This window comes from Taudactylus pleione, unplaced genomic scaffold, assembly GCF_031769625.1.
Source record: "Taudactylus pleione unplaced genomic scaffold, aTauple2 ptg000016l, whole genome shotgun sequence".
NCBI lineage: Eukaryota > Metazoa > Chordata > Amphibia > Anura > Myobatrachidae > Taudactylus > Taudactylus pleione.
This window is the reverse complement of record NW_028284418.1, coordinates 47,286,613-47,307,011: the sequence shown is the minus strand read 5'-3', so window position 1 is coordinate 47,307,011 and position 20,399 is coordinate 47,286,613. Positions and strand designations below refer to the sequence as shown.

General features: G+C 44.6%; 1 protein-coding gene across 1 annotated transcript in view; it reads right to left on the bottom strand.

Moving 5' to 3' along the window:
- Positions 1–3,515: 3,515 nt before the first annotated feature.
- DDX21 (DExD-box helicase 21) overlaps positions 3,516–20,399 on the bottom strand; it is a 29,577-nt gene continuing 12,693 nt past the window's right edge. The window contains exons 9-17 of the mRNA XM_088476081.1: positions 15,868–16,013; positions 12,468–12,617; positions 11,772–11,933; positions 11,256–11,375; positions 10,798–10,871; positions 7,379–7,538; positions 5,753–5,887; positions 5,550–5,594; positions 3,516–3,871 (exon numbers count right to left, since the gene is read on the bottom strand). Of these exons, the coding sequence (XP_088332207.1) occupies positions 3,668–3,871; positions 5,550–5,594; positions 5,753–5,887; positions 7,379–7,538; positions 10,798–10,871; positions 11,256–11,375; positions 11,772–11,933; positions 12,468–12,617; positions 15,868–16,013 (1,196 nt within the window). The 3' untranslated portion in view covers positions 3,516–3,667. The remainder of the gene's footprint in view (positions 3,872–5,549; positions 5,595–5,752; positions 5,888–7,378; positions 7,539–10,797; positions 10,872–11,255; positions 11,376–11,771; positions 11,934–12,467; positions 12,618–15,867; positions 16,014–20,399) is intronic.

The window sequence follows — 20,399 nt, the reverse complement described above, 5'->3', positions numbered from 1 at the left end:
ACTAGTCTCAGCAATTGACAAAAAATATTCTTGTATTGCAAAAGGTTCTCACAGGGTAGGCTGCAAATATGTGAACAGTGTTAACAATGCAGCCTACAGAGTACCTCAGAATAATAAGTACAGGCTACGGAACATCTCAGAACTAGGATTAAAAGAACTAAATATGTATGCTCAAAGGCGGATTGGCCATTAAATTCACCGGGATGTTTCCCGGAGGGCCGATGGGACCATGAGGCCGCCCGTATCCCCTCACCCAGTAAAGCATCACTGACTGTGGGCCTTGGATGATTGACAGCCCTGTCCTGTTAGCAATCCCGCCCCCTGTAGCGCGTCTCTCGCACTGGCCCTTCCTTGCATGGTTCACAGGTAGCCAACCCTGAATAGCCCGTCACTCACCCTAGGCTGTGCCTTTTTGATGGACAGCCCACCGGTGCCTGTTAGCAGCCGCGCCACCAGTAGCGCATCCATCACTCTGGGGCTGGGTCATTCATCCAGCCCATGATGCAAGAGGGACTGACGGGAGGGCCAACACACTTGTAGCTCTCACGCTCCGCCTCCCCTGCATCTATAGGAATTTGGCTGGTAATGCAAGCGGCGTGACGCGATGACGTCATGCCGCACGTTGTGTGTGTGTGTGCGCGCAATAGCATGGCATCCCTGGGGGAAGGAGAGCTTAGGTGGAGAAACTGCATAATTAGCAGAGCTTGGAGGACCCCGATGTGGCTCAGTGATGGCTGCTGTCTGTTCCTGACAGAGAGGAAAGGTAAGCTGCTGCAGAGAAGGGTGAGGGTGGCTCTCCTTTACCAGTCACAAATGAAGTATAATTGGCAAACCCCCAAACTTATTGCATTCTCTTGCTCCAGTAAACTGCTTTGAAAAATATTTCCTTTGTCTCATAATAAAAAGGGGAATGTGTAGAATGACGTTTTGATTATAAGAAAGTATATACTGTATATATGTAAATAAATAGACGCTGGGTCACCAAAGTCGCCGCCTCTGCAGCCTCTCCTGTCCCCAACCCCTCTCTACTCCACCACCTCCTGTCCTGTTATACTTACTCCAAGCCTCCTGATCCCAGTGCTTTTCCCACCAAATTACAGCGGTGTGCAGGTCACACCTAATGAGCATGGGTGCTGGGGTGGGCACTGTGCACATTAGGTTTGACATGTCACAGCTGCTACCTAATTTAGTTCAGGGTTACATTTTATAATGATATACAAGTGTGTGTGTATATGTATTAGGGTAATTCTCTGTGTGCAATACACAGGATATTTAAATACATTCAAGTACGTGAGCTCTTTCTACTTTCTATACCTCAACGCTTATATTTTTCTGGTGTGCAAGTTTTAAATACTAAGACCCGTATTCAAATAGACGCGAAAAGCCGAGATCGCCGATCATGGTTTTTCACGTATCGGAAACTTCTCTATTCAATTCCAACGACTTTTTGCGGACGCAGAAAGTCAATGCAATGTAATAGGCGGGAAATATTCACCTCTAGAGAAAAGTAGTGCATTTTTATTATTTTGGGGCGCAAAGGTGGGGAAACCACTCAGAACCCTTGGGACAGCCCCCCAAAGGATACCTGTGTAAAAAAATCCCTAAAAAAAAGTGAGGAACACCCCAAAAAAAGTACTTTCATTTTGGGGGCGAAAAAGTACAAAGTGGGGGGACAAGCATAAAAAGTAGCGAAATGACTTCGTGGGGGTCTGCAAGTATGGGTGAGGTGTTTTTAGGATTGCAAGTGCTTGCAACAGGTGCGTCTTTCACTTTTTTTTTTTTTAAATCTTCCACCTAGTGCCTAACCCTGACCCTCCCCCTAGTGCCTAACCCAAACCCCTAGTGCCTAACCCTAACTCTCCCACTAGTGCCTAACCCTAACTCTCCCCCTAGTGCCTAACCCTAACTCTCCCCCTAGTGCCTAACCCTAACTCTCCCCCTAGTCCCTAACCCTAACTCTCCCCCTAGTGCCTAACCCTAACTCTCCCCCTAGTGCCTAACCCTCCCCCTAGTGCCTAATGCTAACCCTCCCTCTAACTCGAATACTTATTGTCGGGATTCCGGCACTTCATTCTGAGCGCTGGCATCCCAACCACCGGGATTTCAACTGCATCCCTAAAGTACACAGGTACATTACATTTTTCAGTTGGTTATAAATTTGAATTACTTGGGGTAGCTTACAGTATCTTGTGCAATGACGCACCGGGTGCAGTAGCAGTGATTTGGTTACTTGGAATGTAAAGTATGTGTAACTACAGTGGTGTGAGAGTGGGGCTACATGAAAGCATCAGAATTAGCATTGCTGCCTTTCATCAAACAGAGCCTTGGCTTCAATTCCAAAAATGTTCTATACTTGGAGTTTCCATTTTTTCCATTAGTTTGCATGTGCTTTAGTTTCTTTTTATACTCCAAAGACTTACTTGTAGGCTAATTGGTTCCTGACCATAGTGGATTAAGACCCCATGGACAGCATACTAATTTGGGCCATTTTCACACCCCTTTTTGTCAAAAAAGAAAATGCAAAAACAGGTTAGAGCATTAAGGGGCCCTAAATGGCCTCTGGGCCCTAGGCAAGTGCTTAGAGTACAATATGGATGATCCTGCTATGGTTCTATTTAAATTGACTCTGATATGTGCATTTGTAAAAATGAAAAGTTAAGCTGTACTGGGGCAGGGACTGCTGTGTCTTATTGTATTGCTCTACATTATATGATGGGATAGCAAAAGAATATTATTAGTGCAAGGCTATCCAATTTGTGGCCCCGTATAAGAGTGGGTCAGCATGAAAGGCTGACGCTGCACAATCTGTTGAATCTGGCTTATCATTCCGGTATGGGATGGATTTCTCTGTATATTAAGGGACTGATTCAGAGATGGGCACTATAGCACAACCACTACATCTTTGTGAAATCATGCTAAAACCACAGGAGGCATCTTACGCAAAGAGACATCCACTGGAGGCTTCTCTGATCCACTGCTGCATCTGAGAAGGCAGCATCAAAACAGCTGCGTGACCATCTGACATCTGAGGACCTCCAGCAAATTACCTTTTGGTACGTTCAGAAAATGCGGCTGACCCCCCCCCATTCTTTGGGACGCTTACTGTTCCTGCCCCCCCAAACACCAGCAGCATGTCAATCATGATGTGACTTTTGGGGCACAGTGAAGAATCTTGCAGAAAAAGACCTGCACATGCACACACTTCTAATCCCGCCTACTTTGCTGTTGGCTCCACCTACAGTTGATTTGGTGCCGCCCACATGGGCCACTTCCAGAGATTTTTCCAGGGCCACTTTTAGTCCCCAATCTGCCCCTGTGTATGCTGAATATCTCCCATAAGGACATTCAAGCTGCATGGCAGCAGTGTTGTCTTACATAAAAAAATATAAAAATACCCTGTGACGTGCACTGCACCTCCACCAGATCCTCTGATAATCTGACCCTGGGTGGTACAGTTCCTAAATACATAATTTCAGCAAAATAGATAACCAATATTAAGGCAACACCACAATGTATTCCATTAATAGGCTTTTAATAATGGTCGGAATACACAGGTCAAATGGGCATAAAAATAGAAGTGGCAGTTTTATTAATTTATGTCCTCAATGTAAAACTCAAGGTGCAATGCAGGTCCCCGCAAGTTTGAAAGTTAAATTATTGGAGTCTCTTAGCGTCCCCTTCTGGGTCCACCTCGTCTGTTCCCTCCTCTCTGTGAGGAATTTCTGTTGCGTCTGTCAAATGATCGTCCTCCTCTCCCTCTGCCTCCGAAACCCCTCCCACGTGAGCCGTCTGCATCTCTCCTGGATTCTTGAAGTTCAGGTAATTCTGTTGCCACGGACAGCTGGAAGCGTCTCGAGTTGTCCCAGGTTTGCTGAAAGTATGAAATATTGTACATATTATGTGCGTCAACTTTATACAGCAAGTCCTTTCTAGGCATACAGTACTGCAGGGGTGGGGAACCTTTTTTATGCCAAGGGCCATTTAGATATATAGAACCTTATTCGCGGGCCTGGTGCAGGCCATGCCTCCTCCATGTGATGTCACATAGGGGGGGGGGGCCACAATCACTGGTGATTATAGCAATGCCCGGGATGCTCTGGGGAGGTGTAACCGTTTGAAGCATCCTATGGACTCTCCAGGCGGCACTGCTGCATAGAATTTGGTTGCAGGGTGCTATTCTAGGCACTCTGCTAGCCAAATGAGCAAGCAGAAAAAAAAGCTCAGAGGGCCAGACCAAATGATTCTGAGGGCCTTATAAAGGCCCCCGGGCCTGAAGTTCCCCATCCCTGCAGTACTGTGTTCTCTTTCTACAGTGCTACAACAACTGAACCAACTGATGCAGAAAGGATAAACCACAGCCTGAATGTAGCTCATTTTTGTCACATTCACTTAGTTCGGTTTATTTGACATATATATTAGTTTTAAACTTTGGTTCATGTGTCATGTTCCTCAGCATCAGAGAAGTTGCATTTCCTTTTGCACATTTATTAACAGGATTGTGTCACTGCTTTGGTTTTCTAGTTTGTTTGTGGATTTCAGATATTCCCTACACAGCATCCTTCTTGTTGTAATGAAAAATTACTTGATTTAGCTTATTTGTTCTCTGCTGTTGAGATTACTCTTCTTAGACGTTTCACTAGATTTTGGCTGAAAAGCAGTCAGGTGATGCAGGGTCAAATGGGACATAATCCAGAAGTTCAGCCAAATTTTAAGTGTGTCTGTAACTTTACGTCTAGAACCCGTCTTACTGAACTAAAGTTAATGTAAAAGCAATTTGAATCTATTTAGTGTGAACAAAAAGTTTTAAGAACCACCACATAGGCCAAAAGATTATGGGGTACTGCCGCAATGATTATGTATCCATCTCGCCAGGAATATTTTAATTTTTAAATACCCCCTCTATGTACCAAGGGGAACTGGCAGGAACTGTGATTTCCGCAACCGCTGTCCTTCCGAGTTATACCCTCTGCATTTAAAAAAAGCTGACGCTGCACATGTGCACTGTCAGCTTCCAGGGCCGGACAGGGGCTGCGGGGAAGAGATAGAAAAGATCTCTCTCCTACACCTGGAGCCCCCATAAGTAGTTTACAGCAGCTGAAGATGGTGTAAACTATCGGGGCTAAACTCCGAAAAGCTTAGCTTTTTGAAACTTAGTACATAGGGGTGAGATCATAGTCCTCATTGACAATAATGGGGACTGCGATCTGAAGTGCTAATTGGCACTTTGCCAGAGATTTCACCAAGTTAAAGCAGAAACTGTAGTGTGCGTAGCCTAAGGGAAGGTGTCCCTTCTCCAACTCTCATTGTCCAACTCTTTCCACAATTCCTTGTTTCAAGATCACTCACTACTATACAATTCCTTATGCGTCAATGTTACCCACCACTACACAAGAGAAAATGTGACGACATGTAGCAAAACAATTGACCTGGACTATCCGATTTAGAAGCTAGGTATACCGCCCCACCTAATAAAGTCAAAAGGTGACTATTTAACAAGTTATTAGATATGAACATTACTAATTTTAAGCAAGAAAATAAAATATACTTACTTGTAAATTCTTAAGTTTATCTAGGGCAACATCAAAACACACCCCCTGTAAGAAAGACAGTTTGTAAATGACAAAGCTTTATAAGCAATCAATATACATGTCCTGCATTAGACTCCCAGCTCCTGCATTACTGATAAATGCTAAGTCAGCTGAAACCATATAACAGGTGGTTTTCTGCTACAACTACTGTATATTCGGCTTACCTTGGAATCCTTCAGCAGACACATCCTGTGAATCTGTGAATCAAATTCTTCTCCCATTTGCTCCTTAATTGAACGCCAGACATAGGACAGCGAATGGATAGTGATTGAACTCCGTAAGATTATGGTCACATAGCCCTACAATGGGGGTGTAGGGAAAATTATATTCAAGTGACAGATTGTACAGAAAGATAGGATAAGGCACTTTTAAAACTATAAAATCTAATTTAATTTTGAAAGCAAGTTTGGTGGTTCAGCTGCTCCAAATGCGCATTAAGTAGTATACACATTCCAAACTAGTCCTATCTGTCCCTTAATGGTGCGTACACACCGGGCGATCAGGAAAGACAGTATGATTACGACATTGTAATCGTACCGTCATTCCTGATCCCCTGTAGTGTCTGCACTGAACGATCAGTCATTCAGTGCAGGCACAGTCCATCATTCCTGAACATGCCAATCTGTCGTTATCAATAGATTGGCCTGCATGTTCAGGCGATGGACAATGTTGGAAACGACCAGCGGGAGTGCGCATCACTGGTCGTTTCCGACATAAAAGTGCGCGATTTGCGCACGACTACTGAGCGATTGCACGATTATGATGTCCTAATTGTGCAATCGCTCAGTAATATCGCCCAGGGTGTACGCACCTTAACAGAATTGTGTGCGAACATTAGAAAGTACTGAATCAAAAAACTTATTTGAATAATTAAAAGCATAAACATAATTAGAAGGCAGTGGCGTCCCTCCCCGTGGTGACTGTGCAGATGGGATTGCAGTGCGTGCGGCGAAGCTGGTGTGGCCCTCACAGGTAGGGTGCGTGGCCTCATGGCCCAAACCCCGTTTTAGTTAATCCAGGGGCCGTGGAGATGCTAACTGCCCCCGGGGATCAATCTGTGTGCAGTGCCGGCTCCCTCACTGTGTCAGGGAGCTTTGTGCTGCATGTAAATGCTACAGTGCAGCACCCGGTGCTTTGGAATCACCCCTCACCAGGTGCGGCCCGCACCCCCTTGTGATGCCAATGTTAGAAAGTTACTGCTGAGACTTGACAGGGATAGATATATAAAATGGGTTTTATTTGGAAACTTTGAAAGGTCCTGTGAGCCTGGTACTAAGGCAGTAGTGAAAGGTAATCTACATTCACCCCGTGCTGCAGCATTTTTTCTCCTGACCTGAAAGCAGTCTTCCAGGATGAAGATACGGGATTTAGTTATAATACCAACAGTCAGGATGACCGCGCATAGAATGCTGGCGCTGGAATCCAGACACCCGTCAGAATCCTGGCATCGGCATCCAGATGGTAAGTCGTAGGGTAAGGGTCAGGCTCTAGGGGGAGGGGGTTAGGTTTAGGCTGCGGAGGAGGGAGGATAGGTTTAGGCACACGGGGGTTGGAGGAAAGTTGGTCTGATGTACGACCAGCTTAACAGCACAATGTGATCAGCGCTTTCCACAAAACAGTTTCCTAGTAATTCCACAATCAGGTGTATGATCCCTGACTGTGGAATTGCTAGGAAACGTTTTGTGGAAAGCTTTGATCACAAAAAGTGCCTTTTTCACCTACTTTTCCTTCAGGCACAGTGTTTCTTAAATCTGCCTTAAAATCTGTACTTCTAGGAAGAATGGTCTTACCGGATCCATGTTCAGAAGTGATCTTTGTTTGAGTGATGAGGCTCCAGAAATATGAGCCAATGCTGCAGCTAAAGCATTCACAGCGCCCTTCCTCTCAATCAGCTCTTCTGCATACACCTTAAAGTGTTCAAGGACATCAACTGGGACAGAGTCCAATGACCTGAAATCAAGGAGCCCAATCAGTATTCAATGGGAAATCATGTGTACCCCTCTAGAAAATGCTAAGCTTTAGGGCTGAAGCACTATTAACGATAATGCAGCCTATAAGGGTTTGTTACATTTAGGGGGAGTGAGGCCCTGGATACCTTAATTCATCTCATAAAAAAAATAAAAAAATTCTATATATAGTTTCCCCATCGTCAGTCCCATGGCAGCCCTAATACCAAAATAATATATAAAAGGGGAGATTGGGTTCAATATAATCAGCAGCAAATGAATAATCAAACAACTTTGGAGTAGATTCAGATTTTCACTCATGTATGTGACCGCACTTATGGAAATAGCCATCATCAGTGGCCACTTCCACCAGCCCTATACCTGGTGCAAAGGATCTGTCTGAAATCAGATGGTTATCTGCGTTCACACAACTCATCACTCCAACTATTTGCCCTCACTAAACTTAGCCTATGCAGGAAACCCTGCAGCCATCTAGAATATGCATTCAGCCACAAGTGGAGATGCGACTGAGATGTGTGCGATTCTGAATAGCGCAGATGTGTGAGCTTGACTAAGGAGAACATCCTATCCAAAAGATAATGTATGGTAAAAGAGTGAAGAGAAAGCCACACTGCTGACTTCCTTGCATAGTCTGCCGAAGTCTGAGCCCTGCGTGCCCAGGCGGTTAAAGTCGCATTTTTAAAACAAGATTTTATTACTTCTGGAAATAGTACGTTTTTGGCTTTAAGAAATGCCTAATTTACTTTGTCAGATTCCAGTCCTTCTGCATCTTAAAGGCAGCTATATCGCTACAATTTCAAAAAGGGAACACTGGAGTTTGGATGTAGATGATCTGAATGAGGTGGTAGAATCCAAAACATAGGGAAGGCTGAGGAGTAGGCACTAAATAGTTAAAACTATAGATGCTTAATGGCCCAAGGAGAATGCACCTGGAGAGGGTCAGGCACCAGCTGACTCAGAGACCTAAGCATACAGTAAAGCAGACGATCCAGCGAGCCACAGACCACTTGGAGACAGGCCCGCCCTACCGGTGAGCATCTTAAAGGACCAAGAGGTCGTCCGACCATCGAACCAACTTGGCCTGAGCCACTTAACCTGCAAAGCCCGAGTAAAGTGAGTTGGCAAGTCAATCTGCTAGTTTTCCTTTCCTGATTTTTCAGAGACTTGCAGAGCGGAAACAATGAACAACAGAACGCCACTTTCAAGCAAACGCAGGTTAACTGAGGAGCCGGCTGAAGTGCCTCCTAGGCCAACTGATGTCCCAAGAAGAAACCGGTAGAACAAAAAGGAGGCCGCACATGCAGCACACCCTGGATTAAGGTCACAAACACAATGATGTTTTTCTTTTCATCGATTTTTTGTTTTTTCACCCAAAAATTGCACGGTAGTTTTTTGTCAAAGTATGCACCTTGCGTAAAACAATTGGGGCAATTTATCATTAGGGGGGGCAGACGTCCAAAGGGTTCTGAAAGAAATCCCCACATTTTTAGCCAAAACTTTCTCCTGGGATGGAGAAAACTTTTCTCCATTTTTTTTTTCTCTCCATTTTCGTCTGTTTTTTGGCTAAAATTTATTTTTTTTTCTTTAAACTGCAGTTTTCGCCAATCGCGAAAAAACATCCGATTTCGCTGCTAACTGAAAACGGCCCTTAGTTATATACAAATTATTTACCGTATTTTAAATTGAAACTCATTCTGCAAATGTCAGACAGATAAATATATTAGCCTGGTATAAGCTCCATGTAAGAAACTTTATGGGAAAAATAAAGCAACCCCTAATCATACATACTATTCTAGCCAATTCCCAGTTCATTGCTTCACTTTCAGAGAATGTGAATTATTTCCTTCTAGGTTTGTCAGCTGCTCCACATCTTATCACATCACAATAGTTCTCCCCAGAACTATTTTTCCTGACCCTGCTCCTTCCAGTTATCTCACATCCCTGCCCTTCAGTATAAGCTTCCTTTCTGCTCCAGGAATGTCCTGCCACGGTTAGCTATATGGGATTTAGCCCAAGATACCTGCAGTAGTATGTAGAGAAACATTAAATGCCCATGAAACCCTGCATCAATGCAGAATACAATAAGCAGCTAAGTATTACAGATGTGTCCTCATAATCCTATCAATTTTGTACCATATGGTGCGAGACACCTGGTGTGTTTTCCGTGCTGCATACTTTTTCCTTCATTGTGCTACTTGTTTCCTCAATTTTGCATCATAGGGGGCCTGATTCAGCAAGGATCACAATTGCAAAGCTGCACGCAGGCATATACTGTAGTGTGTAGTGCACGCAGGCATATACTGTAGTGTGTAGTGCACGCAGGCATATACTGTAGTGTGTAGTGCACGCAGGCATATACTGTAGTGTGTAGTGCACGCAGGCAGCTTTGCAATTACGTCCTTGCCATTATACACCTGCTGTATTTGCATGACACCCCCCTGCTGCATTGGCGATTCCAGCACTGCAACAAAGGTTGCAGGCTGGGATCACCATCACGACCATCGGTGGGCGATGATCGCGATGGTGGACAGCGCCAGGCCGCTGCAGTCCCTGGGCTTGCCACTCCTGGAAAACTGCGCGGACACGGCCCCGTTTCTGGGAATGCCGTCAGACCCCGCCCCTTAAATGCCTCATAGAAGAGTCTGCGTGCGACTACGCAGGACCCATTCTGCAGACTCACAGGATGGATCCTGCGCACGCGCAGATTGACATTATTTGGGAATCTGCGCACAGCAGTACACTTGCATGCACTGCTGAATCAGGCCCTTAGTTCACAAACAGCGTACCAGGTACATATTCGTTTTTCTGCCGTAAAGGAATTGGTATAAAGTTGCACATTAAACATAACGATGCAGGTCACTGGTATCGGACCAGTCTTTTGCCTGTAACCAGGGCGGTGTACATTTTCCTCAACAGTCTTCATTGGCTTCTAGTCTTCTAGGTACTTAGTGTTTTGAGGCAGCTGAGTGGATGTCTGTGGCATGATAAACAGGGCTCTGTGTCACAATCTGAGGATAGGAGTAGGTGGACACATCTGTACATTTACTAGACAAGGATTCTGTTTTCTAGTCTGTTATTTTATAATGTGTAGGCACTACATTTATATATTGACAGAACCAATCACCTACTGATAACTTCAGCATGCCCTTTCAATAAAGATAAAAAAAAAACAAAAAAACCCTGTACGCTAATTGCAATATGGACCTCAAGGTAAACATAAGGTAAACAAAAAATAAAATTACTTGATGGCGTCAGCACTGGATGATTTGGCGACATTCAGCGTGGATGGGATGCCAACTCGTTTGAAGGTGATTCCCTAAAGCAAGCCATATAAAATGGTCATTTTAAAAAAATAAGAAAAGAAAGTGATAACACATCTAGATCACACACACAGACAGCAAAGTTTCTCTCTAGAGAGAAGTTCAACTCTCTCACACAGCAGTGCAGTGACCAACAAAACTGTATACAAGCCAAGAGGTCCTGTGTTCACCTGGAGTACACCAAGGAAAAACTTACACTGCCACACACCTCTTAGAAGCAATATACAGTATACACATAATCCCATGACAGCCAATATGTGCAAGAAATATATACTGGGGAATTACCATAAACACTAGCACTGACAAACTACATATATTGTTTACAGTAGCTCATCACTCATCCTATTACAATTTGCAGTGCTATCATCATCACCACTTACCGTACTCCGCTCAACATTTTGTAGATAATATCTGTCTCTGGGTTCATAGAGAGATATGCAGATTCCTGTGCGTCCAGCTCTGCCGGTGCGTCCTGAACGATGGACATAAGCATCTGCTTCCTGTAGACAACATAAATGTATCTGTAGTAATGCAAATCTATTGCCGTCTAGATCACTTAGTCAGGTTATTTTGCCACATAGGCTTTTTTGAAGGGGTCTATTTTACAAAATGTTACAAATTCTATTCACATTGACTACAATTATTATATGGGTATTTCCATCATAACAGGCATGTATTAATTAAAAAAAAAAGCCTATAGATAATATTAGCCAACACTAGAAGAGTTCTGGACAGAAGATATAACATTCAAAAGCACAAGTACTATGTAGTCTTCTGATAAATGTATTCATATACATAATACAGGTAACAGTTACTGTGTGGCTGAGATTAAAGACTGAAAGCAAACCAAGATGATGACGAAAAAAAACTTTATTAAACTGACAAAAGAATCTCACCCTTGGGGCAGAATACAGCACTACCAGGTCCACTTCTGGAATGTCTAGACCCCGGGCAGCTACGTTGGTTGCAATAAGAACTCCAAATGTCCCATTTCTGAAGCCTTTCAAGATGATTTCACGCTCCTTTTGTTGAAGGTCTCCATGTAACGCTTTGGCAGACTAAAATGTAAAATATGCATAAAATTTTCTTTAAAACACGACCATAATGCAGGTTTTAATCACTTCACTCATTTTTCAAGCAGCTTTCTTGGAAACCACATTAGTAGAGAACTCATGACCTGCACACACAGGTCGAGATTGCTCATCCCTCTGTGCTGAGAACGTGAGCAGCACATTAGAAATGCAGACAAGCATAGTCATTAGTTGGAAACTGAACTGCTTGCACTGACATGAGCCCTCAACAGATGCATGGAACACACTCCAGACACTGGAGGCATATTGCCTGAACGTTGATAGTCTCTATATCACTAAATATACATCAATACATTTTAAATATACACTGAAATATTTTAGTTACATGGTAAACACTCTGCATCCAATAGTCTACATCTACCATTGGACGTAAGCATTGTCCAACCACAATTTAGTTGTTGGCTGGGTTTCATTATACATTGTTATCACCATACTTACTTATGTCATTATGGATATCCTAATACTGGTCATTTCAGTGCAACTCAATAAAAACATACAAACCTGTTTTATGGCGTTATTGGTTGATAACTCATGAGCCTCTAATTTGGAGTCACAAAAGACTATTGTTTTGCCGTGATTTCCGCTGTACACCTGGATCACATCACCAAGCACAACTGCTTTCTGGAATCGGTTACATTCAATGGCCAAATGCTACAAAAGATTTAAAACATAAAACTCAGTGACATTTTGACAGCAAATCACTTAATTTTGCAATAGTTCAAATTACTGTCAATGTCTTTTCCTTGAAATACTCCACAGCAGCCACTGAAGAACGGGCTACAGATTTAGGGCTTGATTCAGAGGTTGACGCTGGTGCATCCGTTTGTGGAGTCGTGGCGGCAATTAATATGCAAATGCTAGTACCAGCCTCCCCTGGTGCAGCATCCAGCGTCTGGGTTAGCAAACGGTTAAACGCCCCCTTTCAGCATCTCTGCATGTTGTACCACCACCAGTGATTGACACGCCACCATTGCGTGCACCATCGAGACTTGCACCACCCATATGGAAGGTGCACTGTCTTCATCCGATCATCAGCCCTTAGACAGCTAGGTAGAGACAGGGGTAGCAAGCAGACTTACAGACGTGTCCTCATACACCGTTGCTCAAGTCACGCCAAATAGCCCCTCTCCACCTGCCATGTTCCATCTTTTACTCAAAATGTACATCCTATACGCACAAATAAAGACAGCTGGAAGCGACAAAGCTGTATCGCTAGTGTATGCAGATCACCAATTTGCAATAATTGTACATCTGTGTGCAACAGTCTGAATCTGTGCAAAAAGGGCTCCAATGCGAACAGCAACTTTCCTCACCCAAGTTCCATTGTGCTTAATCTGTGACTTACCACACAGCCTGGTCTCTAGCACACAGCGGGCGGCTTTTTGCCGATTCCGCAATGGCAACATTACAGAAAATTAAAGGAAATAAACAGTACGCTACTCTCCGTTGCACCGGGTGCATCGCACCATATGGCGTATAGATGCTAGGTGTATGAGGACACATCTTGTACAAGCACTTTGGTGAAGATCCTTGTAGAACTGGACAGTCCAAATGGGAGACAAGTGAACTGGAAATGGTGTCCCAGCACGGAAAGCTGATAAACTGATGCTGAGTTTATTAAAGGAGGTCTCAACTCATGCATGTAGAATGGGCTGTACAGATTCCCTGCAGAAATTGCTTGCATAAATTGAGCCATCTCAGATAGTGAATGGTTTTGAAGCCCCAATGTTTTTATTTAACCAGGAAAATATTGGGATAAAAGCCTGCGGCCCTCTATTTCACAGGAACATGAGAACAGACTTCTGGGTCATTCCATGCCAAATCACAGCTTCCAACCCAACAGTCTCACAATTTCATGAAATTTGGTAGGATGGTAGACGGCATAAAGTAACTTTCATATGTAAAATTTTAGCCCTCAGTGATACACGGTGTTTATGCAACAGGGTTGCAAACAGGACAACAACAAAAATTAAAAAATTTATGCTTGCAAGGTCAACTGAAACAAATCATAACTTTGCCTTTGTCGTAGAACTTTCATGTTGGTCTTGCTTTGAAGCGAAGAGACCATAGTTTTCATAAATGTTTTATATTTAAATATTGACTTACATTTTTTGTCATGTTTGCAGCCCTGTAGCATGAACACCGTGTATCACTGAGAGCTAAAATTTTACATATGAAAGTTACTTTTTTGCACGAAAAATCTGAAATGGTTGGGTTAAAAAGTTCTTCAGGCAAGGTTAGCAGGGATCTCTGCATTTTCCGCTATGTTACAGGGACATGACCCAGTGTGATCTCCCGCAATGTGTGATATACCCTTGTATCCCTTGTCCTGAGCAGAACCAATCAATTTTATGGTTCAACAGAGATGCCATTATCTTGTCATCTGGCTGACTTCATATGTCCACAACCTGCTTGAAGTCTGCCTCCCAGGTCTCCATCCCTGGGATGAACATTGCCACAATAGTTGGAACATTTAACCCAACACATCACTAGAGCCTCCTGGTTTATTTCATGGCCAAGGCACCTGTTGCATCCCTGATGATTGGGTACAGTACAGTGACACTGACAATCTTTAAGGTCCATCCTTCCAAGAAGGGGCGGGCTTGTCAAGGGCATTTACAACCACTCCAAGTTCCAGCACATTTTTGGGGGGAATTCTGACTTTTCTTGAGTGCAGTGATGGAGAAAACGGCAGTGAAAGGGACAGCCTACTCCAGATCCTACATGCAAGCCGTCCCTCTGAAGCGTAATCCGGTGCCGATGTCAATGGGGTTGAAATACATGTGGCGGAGCTATGGCAGCCTGAAAATGTAAGCAGGCAAGAGTATTGCCCACAGTAACTTCTTGCACCATACTTGTATAGTCCAGTGTACCCCACGGATTAAATAGATCCTATTTAGAGCTGTACTTCTCGGCAAAGGAAAGTTTCAGCATGCAATTAACTTTACGGAGGTCAGCATAGAGGCAAAACCAAGAAGTGACATCTTAGTCAATCAGAGGGCCGAACTATCAGTTCAGTTTTTGCTTCTTAGCAGTACCTACATCCGAAGGTTCATTGCAGGAACCATCCTGACTTGTCGGGGACAGGTAAGGCATTTCACTGAAAAGAAAACCCAAACACACTACACTCATCTCGCTCAGCTGAGACAGGAAGGCATATTAATATACCTTCTGCGGGTATTTCTTTTTACTGTCCATCAAGCTGAACCTTGTTAACCAATTCATGAATTGCGGTCATGGAGTTGGAAAAGGAAACATTGCCCTATATATTTCATCACAAAAGATTTTATTCTACAGGAATGTGCAGAGAGACATCTATATAAAAGCCTAACACAAATTTGCAAGTCCGCACACACTAAAGGCCCCCACACACTGAGCGATATAGTGGTCGATCCGCCGGTTTTAAACGATATCACCGCTATATCGTTCAGTGTGCGGGAATGATATCGTCCGCTGCACGCTCAATTAATCTGGGGGAATCTACGAATGATCCCATGTTAGGCTATGTGGGGGGCAGGGGGGTGCCGGCATATTGGGCGGTCAGCTACCGGATCGCTCTGTGTGTGGGGACCACCCAATACATCGGCCGTCAGATCTGCCATTGCATCGCAAGGTGCCTATCGCACAGTGTATAGGGCCCTTAAGTGTAACAACCTACGGAAAATATTAACAAAGCTGTTGAATTCATCATATGGTTATAGCATTGTACATACTACTACACCTTCCTATACTGCCAAAATATTATACAATGCTGTACAAGTTTATTCATTGTAATCAATCTCTACCTCTGGTGATTACGACAGGCTAATCAGGGCCAACCATTGCTGCATCCCTCACCCCACAACCTACCGGTAACAATTACAGCCAAGAGTCAACAGAAATGCTGAAGCAAAAGACCAACCTCCACAGTGACTGCAGCCTTCTGACTACGGTGTCCAACAAGATCAATCTTTTCATAGCTCTGTTTCATGTATTTTTTAGCAATATTGTACATCCAATCTGGGCAAGTTGCAGAGAACAGAAGAGTCTGCGGATTGTCCACGGGATCTTGGAGAAAAAAAAAAAAAATTGTTTAAATACTCAAGCATACTAATATTATACTGAGCCACAAAGTAGCAATTTGAAAAGTCACACCAACAGAATTTGATATGAAAAGATTTTTACACTTATGATAAATTATTTTCTTGGAGGTGGGGGGCACTGGAACATGGTATATATTAAGGTGGGCTCTATAAAAGCTACACTGAGCTTGGACTCTAAATTTGGCTCTAAAAGTCCAGGCTACTATACCTCTACTTCTGAAAACTTCACTAAACAAAGCCCCAAGAACAGCAGAAGGAGAGGCAGCTGCTCAACCGAGGGCCAATTTCACGCTGCCATTGAGACACTTGCCGATCTGGTAGAATGTGCTGTCACATTCTCTTGAAAATTCTTGCCTACCCCAATGTCAGCTTGACAAATTACTGAAACAGTCCACCAGGAAATGCTCCACTTAAATGGAAGCCATCCACTTTTGTGGACATCCTTGAAGACCAAAAGGTCATCCATCCTGCATGCTTCCCAGGTCCTATAGAAATAGCCCTGATATTGCCCAGAGTGAAGAGATCCATCTTCAGGAGACTTACCAATCCTAAGCCCTAATTATAACATTCTGATTATCCAAAGACAACTTTAGGCTGAAATTAAGGTTTTGTCTGAACAGTCCTTTCTTTGTGAAAATGAGGCAAGGAAAATGAAACATACAAGACAGAGCCCCCAGCTCGGAAAATTTCCTAGCTGTGTAAATAGTTAACACAAAGGCAGCCCATGAAAGGAGGTTGTCATAAGGCTAGCAGCGCCAAATTGAGATCCCAAGGAGTTATTGGGTGGGGGATGTAGGGAGGTAACACATGCATCACACTCTGCTGAACTAAAAGGTAAAATTAAGGAGAAACCTAAACCATCAATGAACCATGCGGTACATTTACTATTCTAAAAGTGTTTAAGCAGGGAATTTAAACCAGCAATACTATTCAAGGTTAAAACACACTATTTGACTTTTCAAAGTATTGCTCTTTTAAATTTTCTGCTTAAAGTCTTCGCTTAGTAAATTTATCCCTAAGCCTCAAGCCCCATTAAATCCATTTCTCAGATTTCACAGGGGACACTGGAGCTTCATGATAGTGGGTTATAGACGGTGGGTTGAGTAGAGCCTGGCACTTTAAGAATCTAGGAAGGATAAGACAAGGGTCAAGTCCCAAGGATCCGTGGGTGGCACAAAGGGGGGCTGAGGTCTAAGCACCCCTTGAAAAAAGGTCTGTACCTCCGGAATCAGAGCTAGGCGATGTTGGAAAATAAAATAGAAGAGAGCAGAAACCTGCACTTTAAGCGTTCCTAGACGTAGACCCGCGTCAAGCCCCTTCTGAAGAAAGACATGGCAAATGAAAGGATGAAGAGAAAGATCCATGACCTTCACACCAGGAGATATAAGCCTTCCAAATACGATGAGAATGCACTGATGTCACTGGTTTCCTAGCTCGAAGCATGGTAGGATTGACCGCCCGTGGAACACCATGGCTACTTAGGATGGCAGTCTCAACAGCCTCGCCGACAAGCAAAGCCAACGTAAATCCGGGTATATGAACGGACCCTGCTGCAGAAGATCCGAACGCAGTGGAAGGGGCCAAGGTTCGTCTGCTAGAAGGAGTAAGAGATCAGAATACCTAACCAGACGAGGCCAATCCGGAACCACTAGGATGACTCGCGTTTGACCCTCTTGAGAACTCAAGGAAGAAGTGGAAAAGGTGAGAACAAGTATACAAGGCTGTACGGCCAAGGAATCAGTAAAGCATCAGCTCCCACCGCTGCCGAATCCTTGGTCCTGGAGCAGTAAAGGGGTAGTTGCCTATTTGTCCGGGACACCATGAGATCTATCTGTGGCCTCCCCCATCGGTGAACTAGTTGAAGGAAGACCTCAGGATGAAGGGACCACTCACCGGGGTGAGGATCCCGATGACTGAGGTAGTCTGCTTCCCAGCTGTCTACTCCCGGAATGTATGACTGCGGAGATGGTTTTGACGTGGTCTTTCTGCCCACAGAAGAATGCGGCTGGCCTCTCATTGCCAGACGACTGTGGGTTCCTCCTTGCCGATTTATGTACGCCGCAGCTGTGGCGTTATCGGATTGTATCTGAACCAGAAGGCCTTGTAGCATAGGAGCAGCCTGTATCAAGGTCCTGTAGACCGCCCACAGTTCGAAAATGTTTAACGGTAAGAGGGATACCTGCCGTGAACAACGGCCCTGGAAGTGATTGTCCAAGACCACAGCTCCCTATCTATGGACGCTGGCGTCCGTAGTGACCAGGGTCCAATTCCGAAACGTCGACCCGCTAACATATGGTCCGTCTGGAGCCACCAGACCAAGAATATGCGGGTCTGAGGAGACCAGCCCATGCATCTGTAGGTGGGACCCGTCCATTGAGACAAAAGAGCTAATTGAAACGTTCTGGAGTGAAATCTACTGAATTGGATGGCCTCGAAGGAGGCCACCATTTTCCCTAGGTGATGAATGCAAAGATGCAGAAACTTTTCTGGGTCTGAGCACCAGCTCCTGGATGTCTCTGCTACGGCACAGAGACTTCTGGAAGTTGACAATGCAGCAGTGTTGTATGAGAAACTGTGTAAGGGACACTTGGCGCAGAAGATCTTCTGCTGACATAGCCTTGATGGAGCAATTCGTCCAGGTACGGGAAAATAGTCACCCCTCAAGAGCGCAGATGAGCCACTGTTACGGCCATCACCTTGGTGAATACTCTGGGAGCTGATGAGAGACCAAACGGCAGGGCCTAGAATTGGTAATGAGTCTCTCTGATGGCAAATCTGAGGAAAGTCTGGTGAGGCTCCCAAATCGGAACATGCAGAGACATCAAAGATGCCGGACACCAAAAACTCTCCCTGCTTCTAGTCCCGTAATCACAGAATTAAGGGATTCCATCTTAAACCTGTGAAAGGAGATATACTGGTTGAAGGATTTCAGATTTAGAATGGGTCAGACTGACCCATCCGGCTTCCGAACCAGAAAAAGGTTTGAGTAAAACCCCTGGTTTCTTCGTGCAGTCGGAACCGGAATTTCGTCCAGCAGAAGTTTGTCGATCGCCTGACGCAAAACTAGTAGTTTCAAAAATCATGTGAAAAATCGCACTGGAGGAGTGAAGGCGAACTCTATCTTGTGTCCATGATATACCAGATTTCGAACCAAAGTGTCGGGACAAGTCTGTCTCCAAGCCTCCGAGAAGCACTGGAGAGGAGCTCCCACCTTGGGATCCCCGAGGTGAGATGGGAGCCAGTGATGCTACAGGCTTGTCTGCTGGCTTTGGATCCAGGCGGCGGGCACTGGTCGTCTGACGTCCTCTGGCACAACCTCCTCGACTTGCTGAAGACTAACCTCGTGGTCGACCCCGAAATCTCGCTGGAGCTTGAAAGGAGCTAAATGAAGGTCCTTTAAACGAGCAACGTGGAGGAGATGCTGACAAAGGTAGAAAAGTACTCTTACTCCCAGTGGCCAGCAAGATCCACTTGTCCAACTCTGGACCAAATAAAATATCACCTGTGAAAGGAAGAGCTTCAACAGCTCTTTTAGACTCGGGGTCCGCTTGCCAAGCACGAAGCCAAAAGTGCTAGGCGAGCTGCAACCCCTGCAGCAGAGATCCTAGCGCCCACCTGGCCGAGATCTCCTGGAGGCATCTCCCAAGTATACTGCGGATTCCTGAATATGCTCTGCCAAAGGTCATTAGATCTGCCTGCGGAGTGTTTGAATTTAGACCCTCCATCAATTGTGCCGCCCACTTCTCCACTGCCTTGTTGACCTAAGAGCCGACCAAGGCCGGTCGGAGAAGTGCACCTGCAGTAGTATATATGGATTTCAGAGAAGTTTCTAAAATTTGCTCTGAGCTTTCCTTCAACGTATTAGCTCTTGGAACAGGTAGCGTGATTTTCGTCGACAGACGAGACACCTAAGAATCTACAGGCGGCGGGGATTCTCCCACAGATTTCTATTTTCTGCTGAAAACTGATAGAGGGAGAAAAAACGCCCAGGAATCTGGAATTTACGGTATGGATTTTGCCAGCCTGCCACCATCTGTTCGTTTAACTTGCGAGAAACAGGGAAGGCGACACAAGACTCCTGTGTCTTAGCAAACTATTGTGGAGCATCAGGGTCACAAACATTAAGTACTTCCCTCACCGCCAGGATGAGTGCATCAATACCCTGCATTGCTTCAGGTTCCTGTGATGATGCTTCTACATCGGATTTGTCCAGCATCTCCCCTTCCTCCTCCTGAGACGAGTGATTTACTTCACAATCCTCATCTGACTGGAGAACCGCCGGAAGTGCCCTCTTCTTAGACAACAGACTTACCGCGGCCTCAGGAGATTTAGACGCAGAACCCATAACCTG